This window comes from Oncorhynchus nerka, linkage group LG26 (genome assembly GCF_034236695.1).
Source record: "Oncorhynchus nerka isolate Pitt River linkage group LG26, Oner_Uvic_2.0, whole genome shotgun sequence".
Classification (NCBI taxonomy): Eukaryota; Metazoa; Chordata; class Actinopteri; order Salmoniformes; family Salmonidae; genus Oncorhynchus; species Oncorhynchus nerka.
Window position 1 is genome coordinate 55,078,149 of NC_088421.1, and position 18,241 is coordinate 55,096,389.

The 18,241-nt window shown below is 45.4% G+C and overlaps 1 protein-coding gene and 1 pseudogene across 1 annotated transcript in view; one reads left to right on the forward strand and one right to left on the reverse strand.

Moving 5' to 3' along the window:
- Positions 1–18,241, forward strand: part of LOC135564961 (protein kinase C beta type-like) — a 305,495-nt pseudogene that overhangs the window by 184,975 nt on the left and 102,279 nt on the right.
- The window catches only part of LOC135564960 (protein kinase C beta type-like), a 90,240-nt gene that overhangs the window by 35,027 nt on the left and 36,972 nt on the right, over positions 1–18,241 (reverse strand). The window contains exons 5-7 of the mRNA XM_065011039.1: positions 16,376–16,456; positions 15,899–16,006; positions 9,878–10,018 (exon numbers count right to left, since the gene is read on the reverse strand). Coding sequence (XP_064867111.1) covers positions 9,878–10,018; positions 15,899–16,006; positions 16,376–16,456 — 330 coding nt within the window. The remainder of the gene's footprint in view (positions 1–9,877; positions 10,019–15,898; positions 16,007–16,375; positions 16,457–18,241) is intronic.

Consider the following 18,241-nt stretch of genomic DNA (forward strand, 5'->3'; position numbering starts at 1 on the left):
AGAGAGAGAGAGAGAGAGAGAGAGACAGAGAGAGAGAGAGACAGAGACAGAGAGAGAGAGGGATTAGAGGGAGAGAGAGAGATAGAGGGGGAGGGAGAGAGAGAGAGAGAGAGAGGGATTAGAGGGAGATAAAGAGATAGAGGGGGAGGGAGAGAGAGAGGGGAAGATAGAGAGATAGATGGGGAGAGAGACAGGAAGATAGAGAGATAGAGGGGGAGGAAGAGAGGGGAGTTTTGTTCCTGCTGTATTTCCTAAGTGTCATTATGTTCCTGCTGTATTTCCTGGGTGTCATTATGTTCCTGCTGTATTTCCTGGGTGTCATTATGTTCCTGCTGTATTTCCTGGCTATAGTTTTGTTCCTGCTGTATTTCCTGGGTGTCATTATGTTCCTGCTGTATTTCCTGGGTGTCATTATGTTCCTGCTGTATTTCCTAAGTGTAGTTTTGTTCCTGCTCTATTTCCTGGGTGTCATTATGTTCCTGCTGTATTTCCTAAGTGTCATTATGTTCCTGCGGTATTTCCTGGGTGTCATTATGTTCCTGCTGTATTTCCTAAGTGTCATTATGTTCCTGCTGTATTTCCTGGGTGTCATTATGTTCCTGCTGTATTTCCTAAGTGTCATTATGTTCCTGCTGTATTTCCTGGGTGTCATTATGTTCCTGCTGCATTTCCTGGGTGTAGTTTTGTTCCTGCTGTATTTCCTGGGTGTCATTATGTTCCTGCTGTATTTCCTAAGTGTAGTTTAGTTCCTGCTGTATTTCCTAAGTGTAGTTTTGTTCCTGCTGTATTTCCAAAGTGTAATTTTGTTCCTGCTGTATTTCCTAAGTGTAGTTTTGTTCCTGCTGTATTTCCTAGGTGTAGTTTTGTTCCTGCTGTATGTCCTGGGAGTCATTATGTTCCTGCTGTATTTCCTAAGTGTCATTATGTTCCTGCTGTATTTCCTAAGTGTCATTATGTTCCTGCTGTATTTCCTAAGTGTCATTTTGTTCCTGCTGTATTTCCTAAGTGTCATTTTGTTCCTGCTGTATTTCCTAAGTGTCATTATGTTCCTGCTGTATTTCCTAAGTGTCATTATGTTCCTGCTGTATTTCCTAAGTGTCATTATGTTCCTGCTATATTTCCTGGGTGTCATTATGTTCCTGCTGTGTTTCCTAAGTGTCATTATGTTCCTGCTGTATTTCCTAAGTGTCATTCTGTTCCTGCTGTATGTCCTGGGTGTAGTTTTGTTCCTGCTGTATTTCCTGGGTGTCATTATGTTCCTGCTGTATTTCCAGGGTGTCATTATGTTCCTGCTGTATTTCCTGGCTATAGTTTTGTTCCTGCTGTATTTCCTGGGTGTAGTTTTGTTCCTGCTGTATTTCCTAAGTGTCATTATGTTCCTGCTGTATTTCCTGGGTGTCATTATGTTCCTGCTGTATTTCCTAAGTGTAGTTATGTTCCTGCTGTATTTCCTAAGTGTCATTATGTTCCTGCTGTATTTCCTAAGTGTAGTTTTGTTCCTGCTGTATTTCCTGGGTGTAGTTTTGTTCCTGCTGTATGTCCTGGGAGTCATTATGTTCCTGCTGTATTTCCTAAGTGTCATTATATTCCTGCTGTATTTCCTAAGTGTCATTATGTTCCTGCTGTATTTCCTAAGTGTAGTTTTGTTCCTGCTGTATTTCCTAAGTGTAGTTTTGTTCCTGCTGTATTTCCTGGGTGTCATTATGTTCCTGCTGTATTTCCTAAGTGTAGTTTTGTTCCTGCTGTATTTCCTAAGTGTCATTATGTTCCTGCTGTATTTCCTAAGTGTCATTATGTTCCTGCTGTGTTTCCTAAGTGTCATTATGTTCCTGCTGTATTTCCTAAGTGTCATTATGTTCCTGCTGTATTTCCTAAGTGTAGTTTTGTTCCTGCTGTATTTCCAAAGTGTAATTTTGTTCCTGCTGTATTTCCTAAGTGTAGTTTTGTTCCTGCTGTATTTCCTGGGTGTAGTTTTGTTCCTGCTGTATGTCCTGGGAGTCATTATGTTCCTGCTGTATTTCCTAAGTGTCATTATGTTCCTGCTGTATTTCCTAAGTGTCATTATGTTCCTGCTGTATTTCCTAAGTGTCATTTTGTTCCTGCTGTATTTCCTAAGTGTCATTTTGTTCCTGCTGTATTTCCTAAGTGTCATTATGTTCCTGCTGTATTTCCTAAGTGTCATTATGTTCCTGCTGTATTTCCTAAGTGGCATTATGTTCCTGCTATATTTCCTGGGTGTCATTATGTTCCTGCTGTGTTTCCTAAGTGTCATTATGTTCCTGCTGTATTTCCTAAGTATCATTATGTTCCTGCTGTATGTCCTGGGTGTAGTTTTGTTCCTGCTGTATTTCCTGGGTGTCATTATGTTCCTGCTGTATTTCCTGGGTGTCATTATGTTCCTGCTGTATTTCCTGGCTATAGTTTTGTTCCTGCTGTATTTCCTGGGTGTAGTTTTGTTCCTGCTGTATTTCCTAAGTGTCATTATGTTCCTGCTGTATTTCCTGGGTGTCATTATGTTCCTGCTGTATTTCCTAAGTGTAGTTATGTTCCTGCTGTATTTCCTAAGTGTCATTATGTTCCTGCTGTATTTCCTAAGTGTAGTTTTGTTCCTGCTGTATTTCCTACGTGTAGTTTTGTTCCTGCTGTATTTCCTGGGTGTAGTTTTGTTCCTGCTGTATGTCCTGGGAGTCATTATGTTCCTGCTGTATTTCCTAAGTGTCATTATATTCCTGCTGTATTTCCTAAGTGTCATTATGTTCCTGCTGTATTTCCTAAGTGTCATTATGTTCCTGCTGTATTTCCTAAGTGTCATTATGTTCCTGCTGTATTTCCTAAGTGTAGTTTGTTAAGTAATTGTAAGATGCTTCTTTTAGTAAAAGATACCTTGGTCTCAATAGGACTCCTAAGTTTAAAAATATCCCTCTCTTTGTCGGTCTATTTCGCTCTCTCAGCAGGTAGCACAACTAAACAACAGGAGGTCTGACGTCTCTGACAGCTACAACAGAGGGAGAGAGAGAGGGAAAGGGAGAAGGAGATAAAGATGGAGAGAGAGAGAGAGAGAAAGAGAGATAGAAAAAGAGAGAAAGGGAGAGAAAGGGAGAGAGAGAGAGAGAGAGCGAGAGAGAGAGAGAGAGAGAGAGGGGGGAAGAAGGACTGGACTCATTAAGGCTCTGTTCTGACAGATCCTGCCTTCCAACCTTTTGATGGAAAAACAAGGTGGAGCTGATACACACACTGGCCACACCAGTAAACAACAACAAGGTGGAGCTGATACACACGCTGGTCACACCAGTAAACAACAACAACAACAACAACAAGGTGGAACTGATAGACACGCTGGTCACACCAGTAAACAACAACAACAACAAGGTGGAACTGATACACACACTGGTCACACCAGTAAACAACAACAACAACAACGTGGTACTGATACACACGCTGGTCACACCAGTAAACAACAACAACAACAAGGTGGAACTGATACACACACTGGTCACACCAGTAAACAACAACAACAACAAGGTGGTACTGATACACACGCTGGTCACACCAGTAAACAACAACAACAACAAGGTGGAACTGATACACACACTGGTCACACCAGTAAACAACAACAACAACAAGGTGGTACTGATACACACGCTGGTCACACCAGTAAACAACAACAACAACAAGGTGGTACTGATACACACGCTGGCCACACCAGTAAACAACAACAACAACAACAACAAGGTGGAGCTGATACACACGCTGGTCACACCAGTAAACAACAACAACAACAACAACAACGTGGAACTGATACACACGCTGGTCACACCAGTAAACAACAACAAGGTGGAACTGATACACACGCTGGTCACACCAGTAAACAACAACAAGGTGGAACTGATACACACGCTGGTCACACCAGTAAACAACAACAACAAGGTGGAACTGATACACACTGGTCACACCAGTAAACAACAACAACAACAACGTGGAACTGATACACACGCTGGTCACCAGTAAACAACAACAAGGTGGAACTGATACACACGCTGGTCACACCAGTAAACAACAATAACAAGGTGGAACTGATACACACACTGGTCACACCAGTAAACAACAACAACAACAACAACGTGGAACTGATACACACGCTGGTCACACCAGTAAACAACAACAAGGTGGAACTGATACACACGCTGGTCACACCAGTAAACAACAACAAGGTGGAACTGATACACACGCTGGTCACACCAGTAAACAACAACAAGGTGGAACTGATACACACGCTGGTCACACCAGTAAACAACAACAACAACAACAACAAGGTGGAACTGATACACACGCTGGTCACACCAGTAAACAACAACAACAACAACAACAAGGTGGAACTGATACACACGCTGGTCACACCAGTAAACAACAACAACAAGGTGGAACTGATACACACGCTGGTCACACCAGTAAACAACAACAACAACAAGGTGGAACTGATACACACGCTGGTCACACCAGTAAACAACAACAACAACAAGGTGGAGCTGATACACACGCTGGTCACACCAGTAAACAACAACAAGGTGGAACTGATACACACGCTGGTCACACCAGTAAACAACAACAAGGTGGAACTGATACACACGCTGGTCACACCAGTAAACAACAACAACAACAACAACAACAAGGTGGAACTGATACACACGCTGGTCACACCAGTAAACAACAACAAGGTGGAACTGATACACACGCTGGTCACACCAGTAAACAACAACAAGGTGGAACTGATACACACGCTGGTCACACCAGTAAACAACAACAAGGTGGAACTGATACACACGCTGGTCACACCAGTAAACAACAACAACATCAAGGTGGAACTGATACACACGCTGGTCACACCAGTAAACAACAACAACAACAACAAGGTGGAATTGATACACACGCTGGTCACACCAGTAATCAACAACAACAACCTCAACAAGGTGGAACTGATACACACGCTGGTCACACCAGTAAACAACAACAACAACAACAACAACAACAAGGTGGAACTGATACACACGCTGGTCACACCAGTAAACAACAACAACAAGGTGGAACTGATACACACGCTGGTCACACCAGTAAACAACAACAACAACAAGGTGGAACTGATACACACGCTGGTCACACCAGTAAACAACAACAACAACAACAAGGTGGAACTGATACACACGCTGGTCACACCAGTAAACAACAACAACAAGGTGGAACTGATACACACGCTGGTCACACCAGTAAACAACAACAAGGTGGAACTGATACACAAGCTGGTCACACCAGTAAACAACAACAAGGTGGAACTGATACACACACTGGTCACACCAGTAAACAACAACAACAACAACAAGGTGGAACTGATACACACGCTGGTCACACCAGTAAACAACAACAACAACAACAACAACAACAACAACAAGGTGGAACTGATACACACGCTGGTCACACCAGTAAACAACAACAACAACAACAACAAGGTGGAACTGATACACACGCTGGTCACACCAGTAAACAACAACAACAACAACAACAACAACAACAACAAGGTGGAGCTGATACACACGCTGGTCACACCAGTCATCAACAACTAGGTGGAACTGATACACACGCTGGTCACACCAGTAAACAACAACAACAACAACAAGGTGGAACTGATACACACGCTGGTCACACCAGTAAACAACAACAAGGTGGAACTGATACACACACTGGTCACACCAATAAACAACAACAACAACAACAACAACAAGGTGGAACTGATACACACACTGGTCACACCAGTAAACAACAACAACAACAACAAGGTGGAGCTGATATACACACGCTGGTCACACCAGTAAACAACAACAACAAGGTGGAACTGATACACACGCTGGTCACCCCAGTAAACAACAACAACAAGGTGGAACTGATACACACGCTGGTCACACCAGTAAACAACAACAACAACAACAACAAGGTGGAGCTGATACACACGCTGGTCACACCAGTCAACAACAACAACAACAACAAGGTGGTACTGATACACACGCTGGTCACACCAGTAAACAACAACAACAAGGTGGAACTGATACACACGCTGGTCACACCAGTAAACAACAACAACAACAAGGTGGAACTGATACACACGCTGGTCACACCAGTAAACAACAACAAGGTGGAACTGATACACACGCTGGTCACACCAGTAAACAACAACAACAACAACAACAACAACAACAACTGATACACACGCTGGTCACACCAGTCAACAACAACAAGGTGGAACTGATACACACGCTGGTCACACCAGTAAACAACAACAACAACAACAAGGTGGAACTGATACACACGCTGGTCACACCAGTAAACAACAACAAGGTGGAACTGATACACACGCTGGTCACACCAGTAAACAACAACAACAACAAGGTGGTACTGATACACACGCTGGTCACACCAGTAAACAACAACAACAACAAGGTGGAACTGATACACACGCTGGTCACACCAGTAAACAACAACAAGGTGGAACTGATACACACGCTGGTCACACCAGTAAACAACAACAACAACAAGGTGGAACTGATACACACGCTGGTCACACCAGTAAACAACAACAAGGTGGTACTGATACACACGCTGGTCACACCAGTAAACAACAACAACAACAAGGTGGAACTGATACACACGCTGGTCACACCAGTAAACAACAACAAGGTGGAACTGATACACACGCTGGTCACACCAGTAAACAACAACAACAACAAGGTGGTACTGATACACACGCTGGTCACACCAGTAAACAACAACAACAACAAGGTGGAACTGATACACACGCTGGGCACACCAGTAAACAACAACAAGGTGGAACTGATACACACGCTGGTCACACCAGTAAACAACAACAACAACAAGGTGGAACTGATACACACGCTGGTCACACCAGTAAACAACAACAAGGTGGTACTGATACACACGCTGGTCACACCAGTAAACAACAACGTGGAACTGATACACACGCTGGTCACACCAGTAAACAACAACAACAACAAGGTGGAACTGATACACACGCTGGTCATACCAGTAAACAACAAACAAGGTGGTACTGATACACACGCTGGTCACACCAGTAAACAACAACAAGGTGGAACTGATACACACGCTGGTCACACCAGTAAACAACAACAACAACAAGGTGGAACTGATACACACGCTGGTCTCACCAGTAAACAACAACAACAACAACAACAACAACAAGGTGGAACTGATACACACGCTGGTCACACCAGTAAAGAACAACAACAACAAGGTGGAACTGATACACACGCTGGTCTCACCAGTAAACAACAACAACAACAACAACAACAAGGTGGAACTGATACACACGCTGGTCACACCAGTAAACAACAACAACAACAACAACAAGGTGGAACTGATACACACGCTGGTCACACCAGTAAACAACAACAACAACAAGGTGGAACTGATACACACGCTGGTCACACCAGTAAACAACAACAAGGTGGAACTGATACACACGCTGGTCACACCAGTAAACAACAACAACAACAACAACAACAACAACAACTGATACACACGCTGGTCACACCAGTCAACAACAACAAGGTGGAACTGATACACACGCTGGTCACACCAGTAAACAACAACAACAACAACAAGGTGGAACTGATACACACGCTGGTCACACCAGTAAACAACAACAAGGTGGAACTGATACACACGCTGGTCACACCAGTAAACAACAACAACAACAAGGTGGTACTGATACACACGCTGGTCACACCAGTAAACAACAACAACAACAAGGTGGAACTGATACACACGCTGGTCACACCAGTAAACAACAACAAGGTGGAACTGATACACACGCTGGTCACACCAGTAAACAACAACAACAACAAGGTGGAACTGATACACACGCTGGTCACACCAGTAAACAACAACAAGGTGGTACTGATACACACGCTGGTCACACCAGTAAACAACAACAACAACAAGGTGGAACTGATACACACGCTGGTCACCAGTAAACAACAACAAGGTGGAACTGATACACACGCTGGTCACACCAGTAAACAACAACAACAACAAGGTGGTACTGATACACACGCTGGTCACACCAGTAAACAACAACAACAACAAGGTGGAACTGATACACACGCTGGTCACATCAGTAAACAACAACAAGGTGGAACTGATACACACGCTGGTCACACCAGTAAACAACAACAACAACAAGGTGGAACTGATACACACGCTGGTCACACCAGTAAACAACAACAAGGTGGTACTGATACACACGCTGGTCACACCAGTAAACAACAACAAGGTGGAACTGATACACACGCTGGTCACACCAGTAAACAACAACAACAACAACAAGGTGGAACTGATACACACGCTGGTCATACCAGTAAACAACAAACAAGGTGGTACTGATACACACGCTGGTCACACCAGTAAACAACAACAAGGTGGAACTGATACACACGCTGGTCACACCAGTAAACAACAACAACAACAAGGTGGAACTGATACACACGCTGGTCTCACCAGTAAACAACAACAACAACAACAACAACAAGGTGGAACTGATACACACGCTGGTCACACCAGTAAACAACAACAACAACAACAACAACAAGGTGGAACTGATACACACGCTGGTCTCACCAGTAAACAACAACAACAACAACAAGGTGGAACTGATACACACGCTGGTCACACCAGTAAACAACAACAACAACAACAACAAGGTTGAACTGATACACACGCTGGTCACACCAGTAAACAACAACAACAACAACAACAAGGTGGAACTGATACACACGCTGGTCACACCAGTAAACAACAACAACAACAACAACAACAAGGTGGAACTGATACACACGCTGGTCACACCAGTAAACTGCAGTTCTCCATGAACATTCCTTTCACTCATACGTTCGCAATAACCATCACCACCATCACCATCATCACCATCACCACCATCATCACTACCATCATCACCATCACCATCATCATCACCATCATCATCATCACCATCACCATCACTACCATCATCATCACCACCACCACCACCATCATCATCATCATCATCACCACCACCACCACCACCACCATCATCATCATCATCATCACCATCACCACCATCATCACTACCATCATCATCACCATCCTCACCATCACCATCACCATCATCATCACTACCATCATCATCACCATCCTCACCATCACCATCATCACCATCATCATCACCATCCTCACCACCACCACCATCATCATCAACATCACCAACATCACCATCATCACCATCATCACCAACATCACCATCACCACAATCACCATCATCACCAACATCACCATCATCACCACCACCATCATCATCATCACCATCACCACCACCATCACCACCATCATCACCACCATCACCATCATCACCATCACCACCATCATCACTACCATCATCACCATCACCATCATCATCACCATCATCATCATCACCATCACCATCATTACCATCATCATCATCACCACCACCATCACCATCATCATCACCATCATCATCACCACCATCATCACCAACATCACCATCATCACCACCACCATCATCACCATCACCATCATCATCATCACCACCATCACCACCACCATCATCACCATCACCATCACCATCACCATCATCATCATCACCATCATCATCATCACCACCACCATCACCATCATCACCATCATCATCACCATCATCATCACCACCATCATTACCATCATCATCATCACCACCACCATCACCACCATCATCATCGTTAGAGGCTCCATAGAGAGAGACAGGGGGGGGCGGGAGACTCACAGCTTTGGGTTTGAATGGCGGTTGTACTTCCTTGTTCTCCAATTTGTCCCAGTCCATATAGCGGAAGAACCCGTGGTCCCTGATGTCTCGCTCCCCCTCCGGACCACAGCCGAGACGCTTCCCAGGGTGCTTGGTCATCAACTAGGAACAGGGAGGAGGTTAGAGGTTAGAGGCTCCATAGAGACAGGGAGGGGGTTAGAGGTTCCATAGAGAAAGGGAGGGGTTAGATGTTAGAGGCTCCATAGAGACAGGGAGGGGGTTAGAGGTTAGAGGCTCCATAGAGACAGGGAGGATGTTAGAGGTTAGAGGCTCCATAGGGACAGGGAGGAGGTTAGAGGCTCCATAGAGACAGGGAGGGGTTAGAGGTTCCATAGAGAAAGGGTGGGGTTAGAGGCTCCATAGAGACAGGGAGGGGGTTAGAGGCTCCATAGAGACAGGGAGGGGTTAGAGGCTCCATAGGGACAGGGAGGGGGTTAGAGGCTCCATAGAGACAGGGAGGGGTTAGAGTCTCCATATGGACAGGGAGGGGTTAGAGGCTCCATAGAGACAGGGAGGGGGTTACATAGAGACAGGGAGGGGGTAGAGGTTAGAGGCTCCATAGAGACAGGGAGGGGGTTAGAGGCTCCATAGAGACAGGGAGGGGTTAGAGGCTCCATAGAGACAGGGGAGGGGTTAGAGTCTCCATAGGGACAGGGAGGGGGTTAGAGGCTCCATAGGGACAGGGAGGGGTTACATAGAGACAGGGAGGGGTTAGAGGTTAGAGGCTCCATAGAGACAGGGAGGGGGTTAGAGGCTCCATAGGGACAGGGAGGGGTTAGAGGCTCCATAGGGACAGGGAGGGGTTACATAGAGACAGGGAGGGGTTAGAGTTTAGAGGCTCCATAGAGACAGGGAGGGGTTACATAGAGACAGGGAGGGGTTAGAGGTTAGAGGCTCCATAGAGACAGGGAGGGGGTTAGAGGTTAGAGGCTCCAGAGGGACAGGGAGGGGGTTACATAGAGACAGGGAGGGGGTTAGAGGTTAGAGGCTCCATAGAGACAGGGAGGGGGTTACATAGAGACAGGGAAGGGGTTAGAGGTTAGAGGCTCCATAGAGACAGGGAGGGGTTAGAGGTTAGAGGCTCCATAGAGACAGGGAGGGGTTAGAGGCTCCATAGGGACAGGGAGGGGGTTAGAGGCTCCATAGGGACAGGGAGGGGTTAGAGACTCCATAGGGACAGGGAGGGGGTTACATAGAGGCAGGGAGGGGGTTAGAGGTTAGAGGCTCCATAGAGACAGGGAGGGGGTTAGAGGTTAGAGGCTCCATAGAGACAGGGAGGGGTTAGAGGTTCCATAGAGACAGGGAGGGGGTTAGAGGCTCCATAGGGACAGGGAGGGGGTTAGAGGCTCCATAGGGACAGGGAGGGGTTACATAGAGACAGGGGAGGGGTTAGAGGTTCCATAGAGACAGGGAGGGGTTCCATAGAGACAGGGGGGGGTTAGAGGTTAGAGGCTCCATAGAGACAGGGATGGGGTTAGAGGTTAGAGGCTCCAGAGGGACAGGGAGGGGTTACATAGAGACAGGGAGGGGGTTAGAGGTTAGAGGCTCCATAGAGACAGGGAGGGGGTTAGAGGTTAGAGGCTCCATAGAGACAGGGAGGGGGTTACATAGAGACAGGGAGGGGGTTAGAGGTTAGAGGCTCCATAGAGACAGGGAGGGGGTTAGAGGTTAGAGGCTCCATAGAGACAGGGAGGGGGTTAGAGGCTCCATAGGGACAGGGAGGGGGTTAGAGGCTCCATAGGGACAGGGAGGGGTTAGAGGCTCCATAGGGACAGGGAGGAGGTTAGAGGTTCCATAGAGACAGGGAGGGGGTTAGAGGCTCCATAGGGACAGGGAGGGGGTTAGAGGCTCCATAGGGACAGGGAGGGGGTTAGAGGCTCCATAGGGACAGGGAGGGGTTAGAGGTTAGAGGCTCCATAGGGACAGGGAGGGGTTAGAGGTTAGAGGCTCCATAGAGACAGGGAGGGGTTAGAGACTCCATATGGACAGGGAGGAGGTTAGAGGCTCCATAGAGACAGGGAGGGGGTTAGAGGCTCCATAGGGACAGGGAGGGGTTAGAGACTCCATAGGGACAGGGAGGGGTTACATAGAGACAGGGAGGGGTTAGAGGTTAGAGGCTCCATAGAGACAGGGAGGGGTTAGAGGTTAGAGGCTCCATAGAGACAGGGAGGGGGTTAGAGGCTCCATAGGGACAGGGAGGGGGTTAGAGGCTCCATAGAGACAGGGAGGGGTTAGAGGTTAGAGGCTCCATAGAGACAGGGAGGGGGTTACATAGAGACAGGGAGGGGGTTAGAGGTTAGAGGCTCCATAGAGACAGGGAGAGGGGTTAGAGGCTCCATAGGGACAGGGAGGGGGTTAGAGGTTCCATAGAGACAGGGAGGAGGTTAGAGGTTAGAGGCTCCATAGGGACAGGGAGGGGTTAGAGACTCCATATGGACAGGGAGGGGTTAGAGGCTCCATAGAGACAGGGAGGGGTTACATAGAGACAGGGAGGGGTTAGAGGTTAGAGGCTCCATAGAGACAGGGAGGGGTTAGAGGCTCCAGAGGGACAGGGAGGGGGTTAGAGGCTCCATAGAGACAGGGAGGGGTTACATAGAGACAGGGAGGGGTTAGAGGTTAGAGGCTCCATAGAGACAGGGAGGGGGTTACATAGAGACAGGGAGGGGGTTAGAGGTTAGAGGCTCCATAGAGACAGGGGGGGGTTAGAGGCTCCAGAGGGACAGGGAGGGGTTAGAGGCTCCATAGAGACAGGGAGGGGTTACATAGAGACAGGGAGGGGTTAGAGGTTAGAGGCTCCATAAGGACAGGGAGGGGGTTAGAGGCTCCATAGAGACAGGGAGGGGATTAGAGGTTAGAGGCTCCATAGAGACAGGGAGGGGTTAGAGGTTAGAGGCTCCATAGAGACAGGGGGGGGGGGTTAGAGGTTAGAGGCTCCATAGGGACAGGGAGGGGGTTAGAGGCTCCATAGGGACAGGGAGGGGGTTTAGAGGCTCCATAGAGAAAGGGAGGGGGTTAGAGGTTAGAGGCTCCATAGAGAAAGGGAGGGGGTTAGAGGCTCCATAGAGACAGGGGGGGAGTTAGAGGTTAGAAGTTAGGGGGGACAGAGATGGAGAGAATACACAGTACTTTACATAGAACCGGATAACACAGTACTTTACATAGAACCGGATAACACAGTACTTTACATAGAACCAGATGGACAGATAACACAGTACCTTACATAGAACCAGATAACACTGTACTTTACATAGAACCAGATGGACAGATAACACAGTACTTTACATAGAACCAGATAACACAGTACTTTACATAGAACCAGATGGACAGATAACACAGTACTTTACATAGAACCAGATGGACAGATAACACAGTACTTTACATAGAACCAGATAACACAGTACTTTACATAGAACCAGATAACACAATACTTTACATAGAACCAGATAACACAGTACTTTACATAGAACCAGATAACACAGTACTTTACATAGAACCAGATAACACAGTACTTTACATAGAACCAGATAACACAGTACTTTACATAGAACCAGATAACACAATACTTTACATAGAACCAGATAACACAGTACTTTACATAGAACCAGATAACACAATACTTTACATAGAACCAGATAACACAGTACTTTACATAGAACCAGATAACACAGTACTTTACATAGAACCAGATAACACAGTACTTTACATAGAACCAGATAACACAATACTTTACATAGAACCAGATGGACAGATAACACAGTACTTTACATAGAACCAGATAACACAGTACTTTACATAGAACCGGATAACACAGTACTTTACATAGAACCAGATGGACAGATAACACAGTACTTTACATAGAACCAGATGGACAGATAACACAGTACTTTAAATAGAACCAGATAACACAGTACTTTACATAGAACCAGATGGACAGATAACACAGTACTTTACATAGAACCAGATGGACAGATAACACAGTACTTTACATAGAACCAGATGGACAGATAACACAGTACTTTACATAGAACCAGATGGACAGATAACACAGTACTTTACATAGAACCAGATAACACAGTACTTTACATAGAACCAGATAACACAGTACTTTACATAGAACCAGATGGACAGATAACACAGTACTTTACATAGAACCAGATAACACAGTACTTTACATAGAACCAGATAACACAGTACTTTACATAGAACCAGATAACACAGTACTTTACATAGAACCAGATAACACAGTACTTTACATAGAACCAGATAACACAGTACTTTACATAGAACCAGATGGACAGATAACACAATACTTTAATTAGAACCAGATGGACAGGCAGATGTGTGTGTTCTGTAATTTACTGATATAGGAGGGATAGAGGGAGATAGGAGGGATAGAGGGAGTTAGGGGGGAGAGAGAGAGTGAGATAGGAGTTAGAGGGAGTTAGTGGGGAGAGAGGGAGATAGGAGGGATAGATGGAGTTAGGGGGAGAGTGAGATAGGAGTTAGAGGGAGAGAGGGAGATAGGATGAGGGAGAAGGAGATAGGGAGCTAGGAGGAGAGAGAGAGGGAGGGGGAGGGAAATAAGGGGAGAGAGAGGGAGATAGGGGAGAGGGAGGAGTTTAGGGGGAGGGGAGAGGAGGAGAGTGGTAGAAGGGTAGGGGAGAGGAGGAGAGAAGAGGAGAGGAGAAGAGAGAGGGAGAGGAGAGGAGAGGAGAGGAGAGGAGAGGAGAGAGAGAGAGGGAGAGGAGAGGGGTGGAGAGGAGAGAGGAGAGGAGAGGAGAGGAGAGGAGAGAGAGAAGAGAGGGAAGATAGCATCACGTCTGGCTGGCGCTAAACCTCTCTGACATTTCCTCCCTTTATGTTCTGAGAGCCCCCACTGGATTATCAATGGAATGAGGGCTTCTATTTTATATCCTCTTCAATCCCCTGTGACTGTGTGTGTGTGTGTGTGTGTGTGTGTGTGTGTGTGTGTGTGTGTGTGTGTGTGTGTGTGTGTGTGTGTGTGTGTGTGTGTGTGTGTGTGTGTGTGTGTGTGATGGAAGTGGGTACTGAAGGGTAACGGTCGAGGACGAGACTGAGGTTTGATTGAGAGGGATGGACTCTGCTTTGCTGGATAACTGAGCTGTGTGTGTGTGTGTGTGTGTGTGTGTGTGTGTGTGTGTGTGTGTGTGTGTGTGTGTGTGTGTTTAGAAGATGCATAAGCAGAGTATAAGGACGACTGACAGAGAAAAGCTCCTCTTCAGAACGAACACTGCAGAAGGACAGAGGAGAGGAGACATACTGCATTTCATTATCCAACCTCCTCCCCTCATTTCCTCCCTCTCTCCCTCCCCAACCTCCCCCTCCTCTTCTCTCCCTCCCTCCCCAACATTACTCCCCTCTCTCTCTCCCCAACCTCCTCCCCTCATTTCCTCCTCTCCTCTCCCTCCCCAACCTCCTCCCCCTCTCTTTCCTCTCCTCTCCCTCCCCAACCTCCTCCCCTCTCTTTCCTCCTCTCTCTCCCTCCCAACCACCTCCCCCTCTCTTTCCTCCCCTCTCTCCCTCCCAACCTCCTCCCCCTCTCTTTCCTCCCCTCTCTCCCTCCCAACCTCCTCCCCTCTCTTTCCTCCCCTCTCTCTCTCCCTCCCAACCTCCTCCCCCTCTCTTTCCTCCCCTCTCTCCTCCCAACCTCCTCCCCTCTCTTTCCTCCCCTCTCTCCCTCCCAACCACCTCCCCCTCTCTTTCCTCCCCTCTCTCCCTCCCAACCTCCTCCCCCTCTCTTTCCTCCCCTCTCTCCCTCCCAACCTCCTCCCCCTCTCTTTCCTCCCCTCTCCCCCTCCCAACCTCATCCCCCTCTCTTTCCTCCCCTCTCTCCCTCCCAACCTCCTCCCCCTCTCTTTCCTCCTTTCTCCCCCCCTCCTCTCCTCTCTCTCTCTCCAAATGGCAGTGAAACGGAAGACAAACAATCAATTAAGTTATTAGGAGGTGTGTTTTCCCCCTCACCCCTTTGCAGATGGCAACAGCCTCCTTGGACATAGACTTGGGGTAGGAGACGTGATGCTCCATGATGGACTGGAACAACTCATCCTCGTCCTCACCGTCAAAGGGAGGCTAGGACAGAGGGAAGAGGGGAGGACAGGACAGAGGGGAGGACAGGACAGAGGGAGGAGGGGAGGACAGGACAGAGGGAAGAGGGGAGGACAGAGGGAGGAGGGGAGGACAGAGGGAGGACAGGACAGAGGGAGGAGGGGAGGACAGGACAGAGGGAGGAGGGGAGGACAGGACAGAGGGAGGAGGGGAGAACAGGACAGAGGGAGGAGGAGAGGACAGGACAGAGGGAGGAGGAGAGGACAAGACAGAGGGAGGAGGAGAGGACAAGACAGAGGGAGGAGGACAGGACAGGACAGGGGGAGGAGGGGATTGGTTAATATCCACAGTAAATGTTAACATATGTGCACACACACACACACACACACCTACCTGTCCAGCCAGCATCTCATACAGCAGAACTCCAAAGGCCCACCAGTCCACTGACTTCCCATAGGGCTGGTACGCAATGATCTGGAGGTGAGGAGAGGAGAGGAGAGGAGAGAGGAGAGGAGAGGAGAGGAGAGGAGAGGAGAGGAGAGGAGAGGAGAGGAGAGGAGAGGAGAGGAGAGGAGAGGAGAGGAGAACAGATTAGAAGAGAGTACGATAGAATAGAATTTAGTAGAATAGAGTAGAATATAAAAGAATAGAAGAGAGCAGAATAGAGTAGAAGAGATTATAGTATAATAGAATAGAGTAGAATGAAATAGAGTAAAGTAGAATAGAGTAGAGTGGAATAGAGTAGAGTATAATATAGAGTAGTATAAAGTAGAATACAATATAGTCGAGAATAATATAATAAAATAGAGTAGAGTGGAACAGAGTAGAGTAGAATATAGAGTAGAATAGAGTAGAATAGAGTAGAATATAGTAGAATAGAGTAGAGTGGAATTGAGTAAAGTATAATATAGAGTAGAATAGAGTAGAATATAGTAGAATAGAGTAGAGTGAAATTGAGTAAAGTATAATATAGAGTAGAATAAAATAGAGTAGAATAGAGTGGAATAGAGTAGAATAGAGTAGAGTGGAATAGAGTAAAGTATAATATAGAGTAGAATAGAGTAGAATATAGTAGAATAGAGTAGAGTGGAATTGAGTAAAGTATAATATAGAGTAGAATAAAGTAGAATAAAATAGAGTAGAGTACAATAGAGTAGAATAGAGTAGAATAGAGTAGAGTGGAATAGAGTAAAGTATAATATAGAGTAGAATAGAGTAGAATATAGTAGAATAGAGTAGAGTGGAATTGAGTAAAGTATAATATAGAGTAGAATAAAGTAGAATAAAATAGAGTAGAGTACAATAGAGTAGAATAGAGTAGAATAGAGTAGAGTGGAATAGAGTAAAGTATAATATAGAGTAGAATAGAGTAGAATATAGTAGAGTGGAATTGAGTAAAGTATAATATAGAGTAGAATAGAGTAGAATAAAATAGAGTAGAGTACAATAGAGTAGAATATAGTAGAATAGAGTAGAGTGGAATAGAGTAAAGTATAATATAGAGTAGAATAGAGTAGAGTATAGTACAATAGAGCAGAGTGGAATAGAGGATAATATAATATAGAGTAGAAAAGTGTAGAACATAATAGAGTTGAATATAGTAGAATAGAGTAGAGTGGAATAGAGTAGAGTATAATATAGAGTAGAATAAAGAAGGATAGAGTAGAATGGAACATAGTAAAGTAGAATATAGAGTAGAATAGAGAAGAATAAAATAGAGTAGAATATAGTAGAGTGGAATAGAGTAGAATAGAGTAGGATAGAGTAGAATGGAACAGAGTAGAGTAGAATATAGAGTAGAATAGAGAAGAATAAAATAGAGTAGAGTATAATAGAGTAGAATATAGAGTATAATAGAGTACAGTATAGAGTATAATATAATAAAATAATAGCATATAATAGAATAAAGTATAATAGAGTAGAATATAATAGAGAATAATAGAATTGAGTATAATAGAGTAGAATATAATAGAGCATAGAGTATAGTAGAGTAGATTATAGAGTATAATAGAGTAGAGTAGAATATAATAGAGTAGAGCAGAGTAGACTATAAGAGAATAGTGTAAAATAGAGTAGAATAAAATAGAGTATAGAGTATAATAGAGTAGAGTAGAATATAATAGAGAATAGAGTATAATAGAGTAGAGTATAGAGTATAATAGAGTAGAGTATAATATAATAGAGAATATAGTATAACAGAGTAGAGTAGAATATAATGGAGAATAGAGAATAATAGAGTAGAATATAAGAGTATGATAG